The following is a 22,952-nucleotide window of genomic DNA, read 5'->3' as shown; positions in this document are numbered from 1 at the left end:
TCTTGGACAAGAAATTACTGATATGGCAAATGGTTAAAAATAAAAAATTAGTTTTCGTTAATGTAGCAATAAACTAATTTTTTATTTTGGCTGTTTTTCATGTCAGCAACTTTTATCCAAAAGATAACAATATGGACTAAATTGACATAATATTAAAAAGTTAAAGACCAAATTAACACAATTAAAAGGTTGGAGACCAAATTGAAATATGGTATAAAAGATAGAAATCAAATATATAGTTTACCATTTTTATCTATTATTTATTTTCCATCCGTTTTGGTTTTTTTTTTTTTTTTTTTTTTATTTTTAATAATGAAGTGGCCATATATATATATATATATATATATATATATATATATATATATATAATTTTTTAATAAAAAAATAATGTGTTACTTTAAAAAAAAAAATTAATAGAGGCATAAAAGTAAATTTATACAATCTATCTTTTCTATCATTTAATTTTCATTTTCAATCAAACAAAATAGTTTTCCATCTTTCAATTTTTTCATCCCCAACCAAACACCTAAAAAGAAAATTAAATTTTTTTATATCCTCTTACTTTTTCATCAACTCTCCATTTTTATCTTCCTACTTTTCTATCTCATCTTTGATAGGGTGGAAAAAATATGATGTGAGGTGAATTGTGAAAGAGTTTCTAGTAGTTTACTCTCTCTCTCTCTCTCTCTCTCTCTCTCTCTCTCTCTCTCTCTCTCTCTCTCTATATATATATATATATATATAATACAACATCAAAAGTCACAATTTTGTCACAAATATCCGAAGTTGTAGACTGTAATTAGCTGTTTATCAATTTCACATGAACCCACTAATTTTTCTTCACTACTCACAGAGTCTTCACGTAGATAGTTGGGACAAAATTGTGATTTTTAATATGTATTTAAAAATTTTAATTGTAAAATGATATATTGAGGTAGCAAAAAGTAATATTTTTGGTGTTAAAAGTAACAAATTTATTTGTGAAGAAAGCGGATGTTAGTGGTCAGCACGTATGACTACAAAGTGTCATATACCATGGATAGCATTGACGTTGATTCATGAGACCATATATGCAAGTACATGTCTGTACATCGTATTAATAATACAGAACTTTACCACATGTTGAACATGATGCAAATTATAATTATAATAATGGATATATAGTCGGATGAGAATCTCCCAAGCAATATATAAATCCAAGTAATCTACTGCCAAAATCCCATATCAAGCTTCATCAAATTAGGCCTTTGTCAATGGCTCTCAACCTACTTCTTTCACTCCCTACTTGCAATTTCCCAATAGCAGCTTTCCCATCTATAGGTCCCATCCATCTCAAATCACTTGTAACAAGCAGAAGTGACTTTGTTTCTGGTCCTGTCCAATGCAAGGTTTCCAGCAAAATTTCAAGTAGTACTGATATTGTTCGGCGATCAGCTGATTACCAACCTCCCATTTGGAACTATGATTACATTCAGTCACTAAGAAGTGAATACCTGGTACATGAAATATTTTATTGTTATTTCATTGTTAGATTTACTAGTACTTGAATTATTATTGGAAACTAATCACTGGGCTTATGTTAATTATAAGGATCATGTTATTGTATGTTTTAAGGGCACACATTAGTCATCTATTTTTGGAATCATTTTATAGAGAATTGAAAAGATTGTCACAAAAGTTGGTAACTTTTTCGTTTTTCCATAAAAAATTTCCTAAAATGATTTAGTAATGTATGCCCTAAAGGTACACATTAGTAAAATCCTAATTATAATATTGTGATGTAGGGAGAAGAGTATATGAGGCAAGTTAACAAGTTGAAGGAACAAGTGAGAATGATGCTTCACAAAGTGATGGATCCTTTAGAGCAATTGGAAATGATAGATACCTTACAAAGACTAGGATTATCTTATCACTTTGAGAGTGAAACGAAGAGAATACTAGAAGGTCTAAACAACAATAATCATGGTGGTGATTTGTGGAAGAAGGAGAATTTATATGCCACAGCTCTGAAATTTCGTCTGTTTAGACAACATGGATATAGTGTGTCTGAAGGTAATTAAGAAATAAATTGATATTTATAAGTTATAACTAACTAATGTTTTTGAATTATAGTGCACTTTTGACCCTTATTTTAGTATTCAATTTTTTCTAAAAATATTTTATACTGTTTTTATATTGTTCATGTTGTCCACTTCTATTAATAATCTAACCATTAAGAGGTGATACCCCAAATTTTGTGAATTTGATTGAATTGGATTGGTTAAGTGTGCTTTAAGCCCTACATCAAATGTTTACTAGGTAGATCTTGTGTGTTGCATTTATAAATAACCACAATGAGTCACAAATGTAACTTGATTATAGTCATTTTGGGGTGTAATTGCAAATGTAACTAGAGTTTTTCTCTTGTAATGATAGAATGGTATCAATGCCCACTTTGCCCGCTAGGGTGATGGGTAGGTCACACAAGAGAACGTATGGCCCTTAGTGGGTTGGATTGTGGGAACCCAAAAGTCCTTGGACTCTAATTGGTATGACGCACGCACACGTGTATGTATATATATATATATATATATGTATATAATGGATGGTCAAATTGCTAATGGAAATAGATTACATGGCTAATATGAAAATATAATAAAATATAAATTTCCAAAATGAAAAATTTGAAATGATGAAAACAGTTACAAACTTTAACAGTCAACATTGTATTTTAGTCATGTTTTTAACAGAAATCCCAAATGTGCACAAATTAAGGTATGTGTGTGTATACATCATTTTTGGAGATTAAAGTTAACCAACACACAAATACAACAACAACCATGCTTTAGTCTCAAACTCTTTATTGTTGGCTATGATCCTAACAGATTAATCAAGGTTAACCACATATATTTTTTTCGTCATTCTATTCTATCCAAAGTCGTATTCTTTGTTACTTTCTTAATTGACATGTTATTTTTTACTATTCCTACTAATGTTAGCTCTTACACAAATAACAACAAAAATATATACAACTTCCTTGAGATTGTTTAGGTCTACCAATGAATAATAAATAAAGTTTAATTTAAAAAAAAAAAATCAAATTACACAATAATTAAACATTAAATATTCAATAACTTGCTTCTTGTACCCTTCAAACACCTGTTAATCACTGTTGGGTTGCTGCGTGTAGAAGTTTTTAATAGTTTCATGGAGAGAGGAAGTTTCAAGGCATGTCTTTGTGATGATACCAAGGGAATTCTAGCCTTGTATGAAGCTTCATTCCTTTCGATAGAAGGTGAAAATATCTTGGACGAAGCAAGAGATTTCTCAAAAAAACATCTCCAAGAATTTGTAAAGCAGAATAAAGATCAAAATCTTTCTACTGTAGCAGTGAGCCATGCCTTGGAGCTTCCACTACATTGGAGGATACTAAGGGTGGAAGCGAGATGGTTCATTGATGTATATAGGAGCAAAGAAGATATGAATCCTACCTTGCTTAAGCTTGCAGAACTAGATTTCAACATGGTGCAAGCAACCCACCAAGAAGATCTCAAACAAGTGTCAAGGTAAAAAGCTTGTTAATTTTTATTTTGTAATTTAAGCTTCATTTGATAACATATTTTACACATTAATGACCCTTGGAAGGAATATTATATAGAAATTGAAGCATAAACTAATAAATACTAAAATTAAAATCAAATTTGATAGCAACATGAACAAATAATTTATTGGGCCGACCCTATATATTATGGGCCTAAGACCAAAATTAAATTGGAGCAAATATATTTAAATATCAATTCATTAATATAAAAATTAGTAATTAAATCTTTGTATTAAGGTTATGTCCAGTTGCCAACTATAATATTTTTGATATCTCTAATTAAATTTTGATTATAAATTTATTTATTAGTAATTAGTCATATAATTATTTGATGTTTTCTTTTTTTATAAAACTTAATTTTTCATTAACAACTGCAATATTACTTAAAAATGAAAAGTATTTGATTGTAGACTACTATATATTAAAAAGTTGAAATTCGATTAAAAAAAAAGAAGAAGAAGAGAGAAAGGTATGAACGTAAGCTATAAGGTTTGGAATTATTTTTTTCTTTTCGGTCTTTTGATTTTCTTTGTTGAGAGAGTGAGAGAGAAAGAGAGAATTTTCAGCTTCTTTGAGAGAGATTACATGTTCTACACTCTAAATCTCTCACATAGAGGAAATGGAGAGTCCGTCATCATACAGAGATTTAAAAATGGGTCTCACAGCACTATCCACACATTTAAAAATTATTTTGCTACAGTGTTTTCAGTTTTCAGCAAAATAAGCGGTATCCAAACGGACCCTATTGACTAATATTTAAATGTTTAATTAATACTCATATCCTATTGATTAAAATTTGGGGCTTAAGCAGTTGTCTAATTCACCTAAGGCACATGTTGCCATGTTGGCCCTCATAATTAAATTAGTTATAGCCTAAATTTTAAAAGTTAAGCTATGTTTAACTTACCTAATTCAAAAGGTTAAATATGCATCAATATAAAAAGAAAATTGATTTTTTTTTTTTTTTTTGCTTCAAATAAAGGTGGTGGAGGAGCATTGGCATTGCAGAAAAGTTGAGCTTTGCGAGGGATAGGTTGACAGAGAGTTTCTTCTGGACAGTGGGGTGTACATTTCATCCTCACTTTGGATATTGTAGGAGAATCTCAACAAAGGTCAATGTACTCATTACAGTATTAGATGATATTTATGATGTGTATGGAACTGTAGATGAACTTGAGCTCTTCACGGACGTTGTTGAGAGGTTGGTAATAATGAAAATACGCCTCAAATGCTTCAAAGCTATCTTTGACATAAAGACTGTAAGTGTGCTCTGTGTGATTCCAGGTGGGATATCAATGCAATGGATGGGCTCCCAAATTATATGAAGATATGTTTCCTAGCTCTACAAAATTCAGTCAATGAAATGGCTTTTGATATACTAAAGGAACAAGAATTCCACATCATTCGATATTTAAAAAAAACGGTATGCAATTGACTTCTAAATCCATCTATATTAATCCTTAACATTTTTTTCTTGAACACATGGTGTGTTATACTACCTTAAATTCATTGTTCCACCATAAATTTTTTAGTGGGCAGATTTATGTAAAGCTTATTTGTTGGAGGCAAAGTGGTACTACAGCGGGTATACACCAAGACTTCAAGAATACCTTGAGAATGCATGTTTTTCAATTGCAGCACCAACTATACTATTGCATGCTTATTGTTCCTACACAAATCCCATAACAAAGGAAGCCCTAGATTGCTTGGAAGAGTACCCCAGCATAGTTCGTTTGTCATCAATGATTTTGCGATTAGCAGATGATCTTGGAACATCTACAGTATGTAGACCACTCTATCCTAAGAGTTTCATCAACAAGACTTTCATTTCGTATAATTCACAAACCCTTACAATCTTCTTCTTTTTTTTTTTTTAATATCAGGATGAATTAAAAAGAGGTGATGTTCCTTCATCAATCCAATGTTACATGAACGAAACTGGTGCTAGCGAAGAAGATGCTCGTGAATACATTAGGTGTTTGATTAGTGCAACATGGAAGAAGATGAATGAAGAACGATCTGTGACTTCTCCCTTCTCTGAAACATTTATTGAAATTGCATTCAACCTTGGAAGGATGGCCCAATGCATATACCAGTATGGAGATGGGCATGGTGTTGGAAACCATGAAACTGAGGATCGTTTATTATCATTGTTTGTTCAGCCCATTCCACCATATAAAGATTAACATGATGAATTATTGAAATATAAGGATTTAGATTTGAAGTTTTAACTCATCAATTGTATTACATATTACCTTTGAGATTTGTAAGTTAGTTTGTGTCTATGAGAGTTTTGTGATTGTTTGTGAGTGTTTGTGAGGTTTTGATTGAGTGCGGTTGTAATCCATATCATTAATTGTGAATTTTAGTTGGCATTGTATGTGGACATGGGCTTGGAGTTAGTCAAACCATGTTAAATATTGTTCTCTTGAGTGATTGTTTTATTATTTTTTATTTTTATTCATGTGAAAGTGCTTCCTGTAGCCTTAAATCACAACAAATTGGTATCAAAGCTCAAAGTTTGGTCAAGTTCACCAAAAAATATATTTAGTGCATGGTAGTAGAGCTAGAGGGGGAGCCAAGGGGGTCATGGGCCCCCCTAGCTTTTTGAAAATTTCATTTGTAGTAGCAAAAAAATAATTTAAAAAATTGATAAATTACATGTAACTTATATGCAGATTAGTTGACTAGCCCCCACTAGAATTTTGAGGAAAAAATTTATTGGTTACTTTGGTCTCCTTTAAATCTTAAATTTCCATAGAAAAGTCCAAATATTAAAAAAAAAAAAAAAAAGTGTCTGGCCCAAGTTCAATTCAACAATAAAATTCCAAATCCAAACCCAAAAAATCTATAACAAATTTCCAAATCAACTAAAGAAGGGAGGAAAAAAAAAACCCTTGCAAATCAAGATTCCTCAAAATACAAATCGAAAAAACATTGGAATATAATGAAATCTTCCTTTATGCAATATCTCCCATTCATTTGCCCCGCTCTGATCCAATCTTCAATTAATGACTGGCAACCACCTACCTCCAGACCAGTGGATAGTGGTGCAGCAGTATCTCTCTCTCTCTCTCTCTCTCTCTCTCTCTCTCTCTCTCTCTCTCTCTCTCTCTCGAATCTTTTGGTGAAGTAGTAGTTAGGTAGACGATGCCACGTAGTGTACCACATATCCAAATTTTATTTATTATATATATTTTTAACGTCCAGTTAATGTAAGCTCTTAGGACATACATTGATTATTCATTTTTGGTAACATTTTATAAGGAATTGAAAAAATTAGAAAAAAAAAAGTTTGTAACTTTTTTCATTTTTCCATTAAATGTTTCTTAAAATGGTTTACTTAATGTATTCCTTAGAGGCATACATTAAAAAAAACCCATATTTTTATAAATTAGTGGTTCACAGCTTGCCCTTTTTAATGTTCTACTATTTATGTAGTTCATATCCAAGGCTTGTCCTTTTACTTCTCTCCCTGTGTAAAGTCTTCCTGTTGACGTGCCCTTCCTCATGTCATATTTAAATTTAATAAAAGTTTTTTTTTAGAAAGAAAATTTAATAAAAGTAGTTTCCCAGTTTTCATCTCTTTGATTGAAATTGGTTTAAGTAATTAAAGTTTGTTATTGCCATATGTTCAAAATCATTATAAACCTGAAAGAAAATAAGAACCAACTTTGTTGAGTTAAAGTTAATTATATAATAGTAATACTCCTTTTTTATAAAAATTTTGTTATAGCATTTAGCTTGGCCCCCAGAAAGATTTTCTTGCACTTTGCAAGATTGGTTGGAGGTAACAAGATTGCTTTAAACATGGAAACAATGATGAAATTGTTGAATGAAACAATGCGGAAAGTTAAGTGGAAGTGGATATTTGTTAAAAATTATATTTAATAGAAGTGTCGGTTGTTGCGTACTCTTATCTTATCCTTTTTGCGATTAAAAAAAAAAAAAAAAAATTTATCTTATCCTTTTTGCTGAATAATTGTCGTGTTCTCATTTATCAAAGTGATATTCCATTGCCATTGGCAGCTTTTTCGCTAGCTACAGTAGCTAGATATTTTCACATGGTAGGACAAAGGGGTAGGGTAGGACAGGCACTACAATAGATACTTTGGGGTCGGGGTCGATACCATAGTCAATTACAAAGGTAATTCTAGCCTTTTGCCTTTCATTTTAAAAAAATTTAGCAATATATCCTTATTTCGAAACTATATAAGGATATGTCTCTATTTCGATACTCGATTACCTTAAAATCGAGTTTTAATGAAATACTCGATTCGTAAAAAATTGAGTTATGCCTGATAAAATAAAAAATAAAAAAAAATTGCATGGAACTCAAGTTTATGGAATTCGAGTTCCAAAACGCCGCTATAGGGTTTTAAAACGTCATTATAAGGCTTAAAAACGCCGCTATAGGATTTTAAAACGTCAATATAAGGTTTAAAAACGCCACTATAGGGCTCCCTGAAATGGGGTTATCACACAAAAAACATTTGCAGAAAAACGCCGCTATAAGGCTTTCAAATGTCACTATAGGGTTTAAAAACGCTATTATAGGGCTTTTTGAATATGGGGCAATCACATTTATAAAAAAATTTGCAGGAAAACGCCGCTATAGGTCTTAAAAATGCCGCTATAGGGCTCCTTGAATATGGGGCGATCACACTTATAAAATATTTTTTTGCATGGAACTCGATTTCCTGAAACTCGAGTTCCATGCTTTTTTTTTTTTTTTTTTTTTTAAGTTTGATCGGGTATAACTCGATTTTCTACAAATTGAGTATTTAATTGAAACTCGATTTTAAGGTAATCGAGTATCGAAATAAGGGCACGCCCCTATATAGTTTGCAAACAGAGGCATATTGCCAATTTTTTTTTAAAAAAATTAAGGGTAAAATGCCAGAATCTCCCAATTACAAACTTAAGCTTTAAATAAAAAACTTTAATAGTTTATCGAGCTTCTACTTTAATTATATTATTATTACTTTTGATAATTTAGTAATTGAGGTGGAAGAATTTTAAACTTTAAATATTTCTTTAAATAGATTAGGAAGTGTCGACTATTTGGATTACAAGCCTCTTAATTAAACATATTATTATTATTATTATTATTATTTTTTGTTCTTAGTCAATGAATATATGAAAAAGCTCATAAAAAATTGATATAATATATAAATATATATAATTAATAAATACTAATAAATTATAAAATTAGAAAAAATTGAGGCTCATGTAGTTTGTGCTAACATATCCAAAATTTGAGCCATTTCCATTTTTTCCCTTTCGCTTTCTTGTTAACTGTTTATTACATCTCCTATACCGCACTAGAGTACCGAAGTTTCTTCAAGCTAGTAATTGGTTGTTTGGCCTTGCCCAAAGAAGCAAAAACACATGGACAGCACAGTGTGCTTCTCTTAAGATGTTCCTAATAATTTCTTCAATCTCACTCACAATCACAAGTTAACCTATGTCTTGGAAAAGACCACGTTGTTGTTGTTGTTGTTGTTGTTGGGGTTGGGATCTCATTTTTAGTATCCTTTTTATAATGAATAATTGTAAATATAGAGTCCGGTTACGATATACATTAATCATTCATTTTTGAAAATATTTTATGGGGAATAGAAAAAACTGTCAAAAAAAGTTAATAACTTTTTTTATTTTTTCATAAATTATTTTTTTAATTTGGTTTATAAATGTATGCCCTGAGAACATACGTTAGTAAAACCCATATCTATAATAATTGACACAAAGTCTATTAATTAGACAGACTAAATCTATGTAATAATTGAGAGAGTCTATATTTGGTACACAGATTTTCCTACCCAAAATAGTTTAAGATATCTCTTTGAATGGTTAATAAAAATATTTATTCTACTTGAGTCCAAATTTATCACTTTACCCCTCTTCCAAGATTTATATTTTATCCTTCTTTTTATCTTTTTAATTTATTTTTGAATTTCTAAGTTTTTTTTTAGAAGATAGTTTCTATATACGACGTCTGTTGGGTTTTGTGAAGCCTAGTTGTATTTGATTTGGATTATGACCTGACCCGAAATAATATTATTATAATTTTTAATAGGAGATTTTCTAAGACTTAGTCTATGAAGCGGAAGCATAGGTCTATCGGCCCAAGCCGTAGTAGTAGCCCATTGTGAATCCTGTGCGTAGGATAGAAAAACTGTTGTTTTGGAAATTAGGGTTTTATGTAGTTTTTGAGAGAGAAAATTGTATTGGTGCATCTTATATTTTTCTCTGAGAATAGTGAAATTCCTGCAACTCCGTGGATATAGGTTGTGGGGACCAATTAATTAGGAAGTATTGTTAAAGCAATATTAACTGGGCCTATGGCCCTATTCGAGGATGTTAGACCATCCAAGGAGGCCCAAATAAGGTCATAAGGGGAATAAAACGGAGAGAGGAGTAGAGACAATGTGAGATAGGGCCCAATAATCGTTCGAGGACAAAAACCTCCTTGGCAGCATGTGTTCGAGGTGAATCTGATTGTCTTATCATCACAGACTTACTTTGGAGTTATATCACAACTAAGGGTAGGACATTGGATCAGAGATAAGAATAAAAAGGTAGACAAATATCTTCAAAAGCTGCTATCTTCGCATTAATTGCCTCTCAACCAACTCTTTGACCGCATTAATGTGGAAGTGATGTCTGAACAGTGATCAAGCAGCCTTACAACTACTGGTTGATGGTTCTATGAGGTGTTTGATAGGACAGGAAGGAATCCCCCGAATCTAACCTATACGTGTGTGGTAAGGATAACGTCAAGATTGCAGTATATAACCTGGAAGAATGCATTGAGAGAAAGGATTGGAACTCTTGTATAATTTTATTTTGAAGAAAACCATATGAAACAAATTACTTAATTTGTTCCGAGGATAAATTCTCTAATTTTATTTTTGTCAAACCGTCTTGAATTGTTAAGTCTAATCGTTTTTCTTCTGAGATAAATCTAGTTCTTCTATCCACGCTCTATAAATTCATTGTTTGGGCCGCAGGGGTTTGAGCCCAATCCAGTTTTGGGATCAATCCAAATCCAGTCCCTACATAGGTAAATTACCGAACCACGTAAATATTGTCTTATGTGATTGTTTTCTTTGGTGCATATTTTTCTCTATTTTTGTATTTCACAGATCTGAGAATTTCGTGATTATTCCATTCAACAACGTTCACTCAGATTGAATCTCAAATCTTTTATTACTAATTGAGCTAACGGTAGCTGGGTTGAATTTCTAAGCTTAGTGTTAGATAGAAATATTTGTACCTAATCTTTTTTTTTTTTTAGAAGAAATATCTACCTAATCATAACAAATCCTTTGTTCTTGCTAGTTACTATATAGTGGACCCATGAGCTTTGAATGAGGAATTGAAATATTAACTGTAGGGACACGATTTGCGTTGGACCACAGTAGGGTTGGGTTCGCACGTAAATGGACCCGTGCAATATCATTTGTAGAGAGTGGGGTCGAAAGGCTAAGTCATGTTTACTCGGCTGTGGTTTTGTTAAGTTTTTCCTGCATGATTTAGAGGTGTTCACCCCTTTGGTCCTCTTCTTTCTGGAAGGCCCCTTTTTTAGGTTGCAAATTTTCCTTTTATATTAGCATGCATTTAATTTCCTTCGTCCACGTGTAGGGTCGAACTTTCCTAGCCTGACACTTGTCCCATCAGTTTAAGACCTGAGTTGTTGGGAGTGGTTGAGTAGGCTAAAGAGACACGACTCTGTGAGAGGCAAAGCTCCGTCTAGGGCAGGTAGTTCGGGCAGCCTTTCCTAGATATTTTAGATTTCTTACAAGATTATCCCTATGCCGCTTTTACCCTTTTCCTTAGTGTAGCTCTAGGCTAGCCGAGGGCTGTACCCTCCTCGGCGGTTTCTATGGCCCATTGGTGCTTTGCGTTTATTGGGCTGGGACTACCATCCTCTTCGGCCTGGGCCTTAAGTATTCCTGTGAATAGGTGGATCTGGCCCATCTGTTGTCGGGCCCCACAATAGCCCCTCAAAACCCTACTATCCAACTCCTCGGTTGGAAAGGTGGGTTTTGATGATACCGAGACTCTATTGCAGCTCATTAAGTTCGGCCCTTAATCAACGTCTGCGACTTTTCACCTCCCCAAGGAATGTGCCGGTCTACGAGGTATTTCCCTTGACTTACGCGTGATGCATTTATTCCGTTTGGTTAGCCGTAGTGCGCTTTTAATGTCTTCCTTTTACGAGGCCTCTTAAATCTAGCGGTTATGGATAGCTTGGAGAAACGAAACGGTTTTGCATTTACTAGCAGATTTCTTAGAGGATCGGAGCGTGTCACGTACCCTCGTCTTTTTCCCTATATAAAGAGAGAAGATAAGAAGGTGATTCTCTCATATGCGAATCCCTTAGACCCTTCTCAGAATCCCCTTCTTCCCTCTGGTTATTCCTCAGTCGATAACACGTCCCCCATAGTGATCAACCATGAATGAATCCCTCCTTTCCCAGAAACACCATACCTTAACGAAACTTGAGATGGCTCGGTCGGGGCAAGGGTGGTGGAGACTCAAGGTTTGTCTCCCCATTCTTTTAGCCAAAATCCGAAGCAGGGGCTCGTCACATCCTATTTCCGATGTGGCTGAGTCAAAAACCTCCCTTGTCATCTCCATCTGCTCTCTCATGAGCATACCTAATATGGCTCCCCTTTTCCCTCTTTTGCTCCTTTTACTTTCTTTTCATTGCTTCCCTCTTCTTCTCCTCCTTCCCGCTCATGTCTTCCATCTTCTTTTTCCCTTACTTTTTTCAGCAACAAGAGCTTGCTGAAGTGCTTCCATGTGTTCCAATTCTTCTTCCTTGTCCTTCATTATTTTTGTATAAGGATCTTCTCCTGATGTGAACAGTACTGAGGCATAGATTTCAGAAAGACTTTGAAGGCGAATTCAGAAGACACCTGATGGTTTAATTATTTGTGTTACAGATGTTGTTACTGTTTTAGCAGTTCATTTTTTGTATTGGCTCATTTAAGCCCTTCCTTGTAGGTTGTAACAATTTTTCATATTAATAAAAGTGATTGTTACTCTATTTCGTATGTCTTGTTTATATACTTTAACAAATGTGAATGCGCTGCTCGGCATAATAGTATAGCATTTCAATTAATAAGAAATAAGGCCAAAGTAATCGTTGATAAAAAGATGCCACGATGACTTTAATAAAATAATTATTCAACGTAGCAATCCGACCAGTGTGGAATGAGACTTATCTTAAAATTAGCCGTGATGGGTATTAAATGCTCCGATTAGATATAAGAAGTAGCTATCCGAGGACGTGTTACCCACCGGATGAATGGCCTCTTTAAGTTGACGATCATTAGGTTGTTCTGCCATCTCGATGATACGCGAGCCTTAACCTTTTCCAGTATTTAAGCCGAGAAGTCTCTTCATTTGGGCAGTTGATTTCCCGGGCAGCCTGAGTCCGAGGACTTTGCAAAACCTGGGTTTTGTTCAGGACTTATGCGTTTTATCTTATGTACTTGATTTTTCCTTTTAGTTTGAGCCCGAGGACCATGCAAGTCTTAGGTTCAGTCCGAGACCAATGTCCGCATTAGTACTTGGTTTTCCCTTTTAGCTTGAGTCCGAGGACCATGCAAGCCTTAGGTTCTGTCCGAGACCAATGTCCGCATTAGCACTTGGTTTTCCCTTTTAGCTTGAGTCCAAGGACCATGCAAGCCTTAGGTTCTGTCCGAGACCTTGAGTTCAAATTTTCCCTTCCTTTGAGCATTTCCCGAGGTGCTTAACAGTGGTTGTTCTCGGCCATGGTCATTGCTCGGCGTCGGCCAAAGTACCTGGGCCCTTACCCAAAGCGGGCCCGGGGCCACGAATCTACCTAGCCCCTGATTTAAGAGATATTTCTGCAACTTCTGGCCACGTGGTACTCTCTGATGTCACGGGGACCGAGGTGCACCTTTACGAGGCTCTTTAATCTTGTGGTTGCAGTTGATGTTGGAAGTTGAGCCAAGACTGTTTTGTCTGTAGCGTTTCTTGGGAAGCCACATGAGTTGACTGCCATAACCTTGTCTTTTCCAATAAATGGGAAAGAGAGAAAGTTGCTTTATATACGCACAAATCCTTCAGATTTTCTCCCACATCACAGCTTCCATATTCGGAGTTCTCCCTTCTTGGCATTACATGTTGAAAGTGAGGGTTGGGAAGAAAGAAATGTCTCCGCCGCAGAAGCGCCGTGTCTTCATGAGGCTTATAACAGTAAGGTATGGACACAGGAAGCACAAGTTCAGGAGAGTTTTCCATCTCCACCGAGGGAGAACGGCGTCTCTCCCTCTTTTAGCCAAAATCCGAAGCAGTCTCTGTTCATGCCAACACTTTGGTATGGCAGAAGAAGGGTTTTCCTCCATCAGCGCCTCTGCTTTGCGGCAGGTGTATATTTAGAGAAAGCCCCATCACCTTCAACTCCCTGCACCTTTTCTTCAACGGTGTCAGGTTCAAGTTGGGTCTTTTTGGCTGCCTGAGTTATGGGCAGGTAAGGGTGCGGGGAAAGAATAAGGTCTCGGAGCTGTAGCCAACCTTTCCTCCGACATACCTCCTCGGCTTTCTACAGCTTTCTTGTATTTTTCTTTTTCTTGCTTATGTAGTACTCATGTAGTAAGCTTTGACGTAGGCTGATTCCAGCTTTTCATTGCACGATGTACTATTTCTTCATCGTAATAAAAATAGCAGTTTATATACTTGTTTTTGGGTATGGTTCTTTTGGCACATCACCTCGTGAATGAGTGTACTCCCCGTATGTGCTTTCTCTCAGCGCTACTTAGGGCAGGAGCCCCTTGAAACACGATTCAACTCGTTCTAATTCGTTCTAACTTACCTATACTACCAGGCATAATAATAATTGACAATAAGTTAAATTCAGGAAACTAACCTTGGTATCGGTTGAACGTCCCGTGATATGTGCGGGAATGCTGTCCGAGAAACGATGAACTCCAAATAATTCATTGAAGGGGGTGACTGAGCATCGAGCAACTTTGATTATGTTTTAGAAACATGTTACTCCATTTCATATCGGCCCTTTTGGTGTTGAGGGTCCGAGGCTTGTATGCTTCCCTTTAAGTAGTTGGTTTCCCCAGAGGCTTGGGTCCGAGGACCATGCAAGGCCTTGGTTCTGTCCAAAACTTGTATTTTTCTTTTTAAGTAGTTGGTTTCCCCAGAGGCTTGGGTCCGAGGACCATGCAAGGCCTTGGTTCTGTCCAAAACTTGTATTTTTCTTTTTAAGTAGTTGGTTTCCCCAGAGGCTTGGGTCCGAGGACCATGCAAGGCCTTGGTTCTGTCCAAAACTTGTATTTTTCTTTTTAAGTAGTTGGTTTCCCCAGAGGCTTGGGTCCGAGGACCATGCAAGGCCTTGGTTCTGTCCAAAACTTGTATTTTTCTTTTTAAGTAGTTGGTTTCCCCAGAGGCTTGGGTCCGAGGACCATGCAAGGCCTTGGTTCTGTCCAAAACTTGTATTTTTCTTTTTAAGTAGTTGGTTTCCCCAGAGGCTTGGGTCCGAGGACCATGCAAGGCCTTGGTTCTGTCCAAAACTTGTATTTTTCTTTTTAAGTAGTTTGTTTTTTGAAGGTTTAGCTCCTCAAATAAGGTGGGGGGGAGCTGGCTTGGTGTTTGAAGCCCCTAGGCTTGTCCATGTCGTTGACAACGTGGAACGTAGCCCCTAGCAAGAGCTTATGTTGGAGTATCAGCAATATGTCGCCGGTGATATAGGCACCTTCATAGCCCCTTGTTCGAGAGAAGCTCAACTTCACCACCGCTCGAGCTAACATGCAAGCCTTCCCACAGACGGCGCCAATTGTAGGGACACGATTTGCGTTGGACCACGGTAGGGTTGGGTTCGCACGTAAATGGACCCGTGCAATATCATTTGTAGAGAGTGGGGTCGAAAGGCTAAGTCATGTTTACTCGGCTGTGGTTTTGTTAAGTTTTTCCTGCATGATTTAGAGGTGTTCACCCCTTTGGTCCTCTTCTTTCTGGAAGGCCCCTTTTTTAGGTTGCAAATTTTCCTTTTATATTAGCATGCATTTAATTTCCTTCGTCCACGTGTAGGGTCGAACTTTCATAGCCTGACACTTGTCCCATCAGTTTAAGACCTGAGTTGTTGGGAGTGGTTGAGTAGGCTAAAGAGACACGACTCTGTGAGAGGCAAAGCTCCGTCTAGGGCAGGTAGTTCGGGCAGCCTTTCCTAGATATTTTAGATTTCTTACAAGATTATCCCTATGCCGCTTTTACCCCTTTCCTTAGTGTAGCTCTGGGCTAGCCGAGGGCTGTACCCTCCTCGGCGGTTTCTATGGCCCATTGGTGCTTTGCGTTTATTGGGCTGGGACTACCATCCTCTTCGGCCTGGGCCTTAAGTATTCCTGTGAATAGGTGGATCTGGCCCATCTGTTGTCGGGCCCCACATTAACAATTGACAGAGAAGTAAAAACTAAATTAAAACGTGATTGTTGCGTACTCATTAGTCATTATCTATGTGACAATGCAATTGGCATTTGGCAACTAAAGATTTCTTCATTAAAAAAATCTAGATATTATTTCATGGTAGTACAGGCTCTTGGATTGTTCTGTCGATATTATAATTGGAATACACGACGATCTAAGCACTCATTAATAAACTTTAGCTTTGTTCAAAAAAAAAAAAAAAAATTTAGCTTTAAAAAATTTACATTTTACCGCTCTAAATTATATTTCGATTATACTTTACACTTTAAACTTTTCAAATACACGTTTTACACCCTAAATAATGATCTTTATTATACTTTGCACCCTAATATCAAATTTATTGTCATCTTAGATGGAAAAGTATGACACTATATGAAAAGACCATATTACTTATTTTCTCAATCCCTTATAAATAAAGAAGAAATTAAGTTTACCACCCTAAATTATGATCTTAATTATACTTTGCATCATTAATTTTGAATTTTCATTCACGTTAACAGCAAACTTAACGTTGGGGTGCAAGGTATAACAAGAGTTATAGCTTAAGATGAAGAATGTGCATTCCAAAAGAGTTATAATGAATAATTTAAGATGGTCAAATATAATTTTTCCTTAAAAAAAACATTACAAACTATTTCTTAAAATTGACGGACACCCGATTCTCTAAATTTTTTTTTTTTTTTTAAATTGAGGGACATTGTACAAAACTAGAGAAGGTTCACTTGCTTACTTAAAAAAGAAACTTAATCATTTATTGAGCTTCTACTTCAATTATATTATTATTAGTCTTTTAACAAAAAAACATAATTATTATTAGTCATTAATCTGTGTAATAAATCAAAAAGCTTGTGAAAAGGTGTGTGTATATACATATGAGACATATTTTAAGAAGAATTAGTAAATGAGTACTTAGTATTCTACAAAAAAAAAAAAAAAAAAAAGTGAGTTAATCTCACATTGGAAAATGAGTGTGAGTTAAAAGAGGTTTAATGTCTATGCTGTATATCCAAATGACCTAAAATTTAAGACATTTTCCTCTCTTAACGTGTGCATGTTAAAATACTTAGTATTCTAAAAAAAATATAGTAAATAAATAAATCAAATTAGAGAAAAGACACCTGAAAATTTTACTTAAAATTTATTAAGAATAAAAAAAATTAAACCTAATTTTATTCAAATTTGTTTGGTGTTGGGTTGCTTTATAATTCTAAAAATAAAAATATTTTAAAAGTATATTTATTAAAACTAAGATAATTATGTTAATTAGACAATTAAAATAATTTATTATAATTAATATTTTTATTTGAGAAAGTTTTAAGATCTCTTATTTAACCATTAAAGATTTTATCAGTTAAGCTAACTAGAACCCACTTATAAATAATATAATTCTTTTAAATTTCTTTAAATTAACTTTCATTCATAATTTTAATCATAATTTTCAAATTTGTAAACTTTTCAGGTTTGAATAATAGAGTTCCTCTCAAATGAATTTTTGATACACTTGACTGAAGAATGTCATGGCACATCCATGCCTGTAAAACATATAGCGTTGACGTTGATAACCATTATTTGCGAGTACTAGCATATAAGACATAGCTTTTTTTTCTTTCTTTTTTCTTTTTCTTTTACGTACAATATAATTTAAATTTATGGTAAGCTAATTACTTTTTATTATCATATTCAAAATATCAATTGATTTTACAAGTGAGAATCTTCCAAAAGGCTTAACCGAAACCAACACTAAGATAAAACTTTTACTACTGTTAAACATGATGTAAAATTGTAAATTATGATAATGGATAGATGGACCGGTGAGAATCTCCCAAACAATATATAAAAGGCTTATCTCTAACTTAAATTTTTATAATAAAAGGAGAGACACTCATAACTCACAAATACTCACTCTTAATTTACTCTTAGATTGAGAGATGTAGAGATAGTCAGATAAAAAAGAGAGATGAGATGAAACTTATGAGAGAGAGAGAGAAAATATTTGTAATTTGTGTTGTTTGGTTTTGGAATAAAGGGATTTGTATTGCTATTTGATTTTGGGCTCAACTAATATGTGATCAGGTATATAAAAATATTTTTAAAGTTAAATCAAAGCAGTAAAAAAATATTATATATATATATATATATATATAATTTTTTTTCCGTGCCGACGGTAGGTGAGGAGCCGACCAGAGGTACCCACTGGCCATTACCCACACTAAGACAGAACTTTTATTACTTTTTTTTTTTTTTTTTTTTTTGAGAAACTTATTACACTTAACTTTTTTTTTTTTTACAGAAGAAACTTATTATACATGTTAAACATGATATAAATGGTAACAATGGATAGATTCATAGATATACGCATGAGAATCTCCCAAGCCTATATAAAGGCACATATCTAACGTATATGTTTCAAAGTAGTAACTACGTACCCAAAAAACCATATAATAAGCTTTATCAAAGGCCTTTGGCAATGGCTCTCAACCTGCTTGCTTCACTCTCTATTTGCTTTATCAAAGTAGTAACTATAAAACTTGTTGATAAAAATCATATGGTAAATAATAAAAATGCAACAAATACACAAAATCTATTTAATTTGATGAAAAAAAAATACTTGCAAGATTGTAGGTAAGGAAGAGAGAAGAAGGGGAAAATATAGCACACAATTGTAAGGTAGGTAGTAGAAAGAAGAATACACCAAAATTTTGTGTGTGTGTATATATATATATATATATATATATATATAAAGGGAATTTTAAGTTGTGAAGAAGTTAATATGAACAAAAAAAAAAAAAGAGTTTAGGTGAAAATCAAATACTTTCTTTTGTTATTTATTATTAGGAAAAAGATGACATACGATGCATATTTATCAAAAAAAAAAAAAAAAAAAAAAACAAAAAAAAGAAAAAGAAAAGAAAGAAAGGAAGGAATGTAGTGGAAAAAAAATAACAAAACGTAGGTTGATCACAATAGTCAATAGTATTCAATTCGATCTAATTTCTTTTATTTTATTTTTTAATTCTATCTTATTTACTTTTAGGTATAATTTTAATCTCTTACATATATATATATATATATATATATGTGTGTGGGGGCCAGTTAATCAATAATTATTAAAACCATGTTAATTGGGCCTGTGGTCCATCCGAGGACGTTAAATTATCCAAGGAGGCCCACATAAGGTTATAAGGGGAACCAAATGAAAAGAGGAGTAGATATCACATGAGATGGGTCCAGTATTCGTCCGAGGACAAAATCTTTCTCAGCAATAAGTGTCCGAGGATGACCTGAACGCCGTATTGTCACACACCCACTTCGAAGTTGCATTATCACTAAAGGTGGGACATGGGGCCAAGGGTAAGAAAGAAAAGATAAACAAATATCTTTAACAACTGCTGCCTCCGCATTAATTGCCTCTCAACCAACTCTTTGGCCGCATTAATGTGGAGGTGATGCCTGAACAGTGATGAAGCAGCCTTACAGCTGCTGGTTGAAGGTTCTAGGAAGTGTTAGATGGGACAGGAAGGGATCCCCCGAATCCAACCTACACGTGTGTGGTGAAGATGACACCAAGAGGGCAGTATATAACATGGAAGAATGCATTGAGAGGAAGGATCGAAACTTCTAAACAAGGAATGCCAAGAAGAAAATCTTATGAAATAAAGAACTTAGCTTGTTTCAAGGAGAAATTGATTGTAATATTTGTGTTAATCCATCTAGAAACGTTAAGTTTAATCGTTTTTCTTTTGAAGTTAATTTAGTTCTTTTATATCCACGCTCTACAAATTTATTGTTTGGACCTTGAGCGATCAAACCCAATATGAGTTTGGGATCGTTACAAATTGAGTTCTTACAATTGGCGCCGTCTGTAGGAAGAGCTTGATTTAAATTAAAAGAAATCCAGTTCAACGTTCATGATGGAGGAAGCAGGTTCACATCACTACACAGCAGGACCACACCAGGTAGATGCCAACCCACACCAAGCAGAGTCAAGAGGTTCTCAACATGGTAATCCGCACCGGAGTCTCGAACGGAGAGAAGGTCGTGCGGGGAGTGTACACATAACTCATACCACTAAAAATCACTCTCGTGGGAAGAGTCACGTTTCCCATGCAAAAAATGATAGGAACCTGCAACGTGAAATTGACGAGTTGAAAAGAGAGTTGCGCCATGCCCGGCGAGAACGTTCCCCGCCTTGCTCCGAACCATCATCCGAGGAGACAGATGGAGCTAGTTATAGGCGAAGATCCAGAACTCCGCCTAGTGAGACTTTTTCCTATGAAGAGGAGCACAACCATCGACATAGGTACAAAAGCCCGCCTCGCAGGGGCTTGGGGAACAACGCCATGAACAAAGCGTTAAGTCAAGTCTCCAAATCACTCTTCACAAGGAATATAGAAGATGCGATTCTTCCTCGGCGATTCCATCAGCCTACATTCACCCTATATGACGGTCGACAGACCCAGTAAAACACGTTAGCCATTTTAGCCAAAAGATGGTTATCTACTCCAGAGATAAGGCCTTGATGTGCAAGGTCTTTCCATCAAGTTTGGGTTCGGTGGCGATGAGATGGTTTAACGGTTTAAGGGCCAACTCTATTGAATCCTTCAAAAAGATTACCCGGGCTTTTGGCGCTCGCTTTATCACTTGTAGTAGGGTTCCTCGGCTTTTGGGATCCTTGCTATCTATGTCTATGCGAGAGGGGGAGACTTTCAAAATTTATTCAGATAGATACTAGGAAATGTTTGATGAAATAGAGGGAGAGCATGATGATGTGGCGATAAGTACTTTCAAGGCTGGTCTTCCAGCCGAGCATGATTTAAGGAAATCTCTAACTGGTAAACCTGTTACCAGTGTACACCAATTGATGGATAGGATTGACTAGTACAGAAGAGTAGAAGAAGACCAATTTTAGGGAAAAGGAAAGGCTAAGGTAATCCCTCAGGAGAGGAGGGATTTCAAATCGGATCGTTACAATAGTAACCGACCTCGGAAAGACTTCGTTGGACAATCAGGTTTTGCTGACACCCAGGTGGTTAATGCAGTTTTTCGAGAGCCAGTGCAGCAGGTATTGGAGAAGATAAAGAATGAGCCCTTTTTTAAATGGCCAAACAAGATGGCAGGAAAGCCTAAGAGACGCAACCCGAACCTTTATTGCCACTATCATCAGGATCATGGGCACACGACGGAGGATTGCAGGAATTTATGGGACCATTTGGAGCAGCTGGTCCGAGAGGGGAAATTGAAGCAACTCTTGCATCATTCCAGTGGTAGGGTAGGCCAGGCAGGCTCAGAGATGCGTGGGGACACTTCTTCAAAACTCCTCCTTGGCAAAATAAACGTTATTTTTGCCGCCCCAGGGAGGACTGGATCTTGCCCTTCCAGGGAATTGTCGGTGTTTCGACCTCCGGTAGAGGAGCATTGCCAAGCGTCAAAAAAAGCCAGGATGGACATCCCCCTGATTTTGGGCTTTTCGGATGAGGACAAAGTTGTTACCATACAGCCCCATAATGATGCTCTAGTGGTCATGCTGAGAATTGGTGGGTACGATGTAAAAAGTGTGATGATTGATCAATGTAGTGCTGTTGATATAATGTACCCAGATTTGTATAAAGGGCTAGGTTTGAAGCCTGAGGACTTGGCAGCCTACAGTTCCCCTCTGGTGAGTTTTGAGGGAATGATGGTCGTTCTAAAATGACAGATCAGACTACCTGTGCAAACTGGTATGGATGTGGTGGAGGTGGATTTCATTGTTGTAGATGTTTTCTTTCCATACACGGCTATTATGGGCAGACCTTGGCTTCATACCCTGGGAGCAGTCTCATCTACTCTACATCAGAAAGTGAAGTACCCATCTGGGAGCCAAGTATTGGACATAGTAGGAAACCAGGTTGCAGCTCGGCAGTGCCTGGTAGCGGCTATACAACATCGGCCAGAGGCAAAGACCTCGGCTACCGCCGATAATGGATTATAGCAATTAAAACCCCCAGCATTACTCTTAGATGGACCAGCCGACGAGGTAAAGTGTGAAGATTTGGAAAGGATAATTGTTGTTGATGATCTGGAAAGATTTTTCCAGGTTGGGGCTAAACTGCCTTTGCAAGAGAAGGAGCGATTGCTGGAATTCCTCAGAGAAAATGTAGATGTGTTCGCATGGAGCCCATATGAAGCCCCAGGTGTAGATCCGAATTTCATTTGTCATCGACTCAACGTGAATCCTTCCGTTATTCCGAAAAGACAGCCACCTCGACGACCATCAAAAGAGCACGCCGAAGCTGTCAGAAGTGAGGTGGCCAAGCTCAAGCAGGCTAGGGCTATCAAAAAGTTTTTTACCCTCAATGGTTGGCCAATACGGTGGTGGTAAAGAAGAAGACAGGAAAGTGACGAGTGTGCGTGGACTTCACGGACCTCAATAAGACCTGTCCCAAGGATCCTTTTCCAATGCCGAAGATAGACCAGTTGGTGGATGCAACCGTTGGTCATCCTCGGATGAGTTTTTTGAATGTCTTTCAAGGATACCACCAAATACCGCTGGCATTGGATGATCAAGAGAAGACGGCATTTGTCACCGCTATTGGAAACTATCATTATAAAGTGATGCCCTTTGGTTTGAAAAATGCAGGATCTATCTATCAACGGATGATGACTAAAATGTTCGAACCACAACTGGGTAGAAACATTGAAGTCTATATCGATGATATGGTAGTGAAGAGTAAAGTGGTGTCCGAGCATGTGGAAGATCTTATGAACATATTTGGAATACTGAGAAAGCATAAGTTACGTCTGAATGCTTCATAGTGTTCCTTTGGTGTAGGCTCCGGGAGGTTCTTGGGATACATGGTGACTCATAAAGGAATTGAAATGAACCCAGATTAGATTAAGGCCATCAACGATTTACAAGCACCTC

The 22,952-nt window shown here is 35.8% G+C and overlaps 2 protein-coding genes across 2 annotated transcripts in view; both read left to right on the top strand.

Moving 5' to 3' along the window:
* LOC126700097 (myrcene synthase, chloroplastic-like) overlaps positions 1–22,952 on the top strand; it is a 64,556-nt gene that overhangs the window by 5,817 nt on the left and 35,787 nt on the right. The window lies entirely within an intron of this gene.
* Positions 1,215–6,001, top strand: LOC126700096 (myrcene synthase, chloroplastic-like). Its single transcript, XM_050398091.1, has 7 exons — positions 1,215–1,496; positions 1,785–2,052; positions 3,170–3,545; positions 4,563–4,781; positions 4,865–5,003; positions 5,113–5,361; positions 5,464–6,001. The coding sequence occupies exons 1-7, from the start codon at positions 1,254–1,256 to the stop codon at positions 5,764–5,766; spliced, it is 1,797 nt and encodes a 598-aa protein (XP_050254048.1). The 5' UTR covers positions 1,215–1,253; the 3' UTR covers positions 5,767–6,001.

This window comes from Quercus robur, chromosome 9 (genome assembly GCF_932294415.1).
Source record: "Quercus robur chromosome 9, dhQueRobu3.1, whole genome shotgun sequence".
Lineage (NCBI taxonomy): Eukaryota > Viridiplantae > Streptophyta > Magnoliopsida > Fagales > Fagaceae > Quercus > Quercus robur.
The sequence above is the reverse complement of the archived record's forward strand: the minus strand, read 5'-3'. Positions and strand labels throughout refer to the sequence as shown.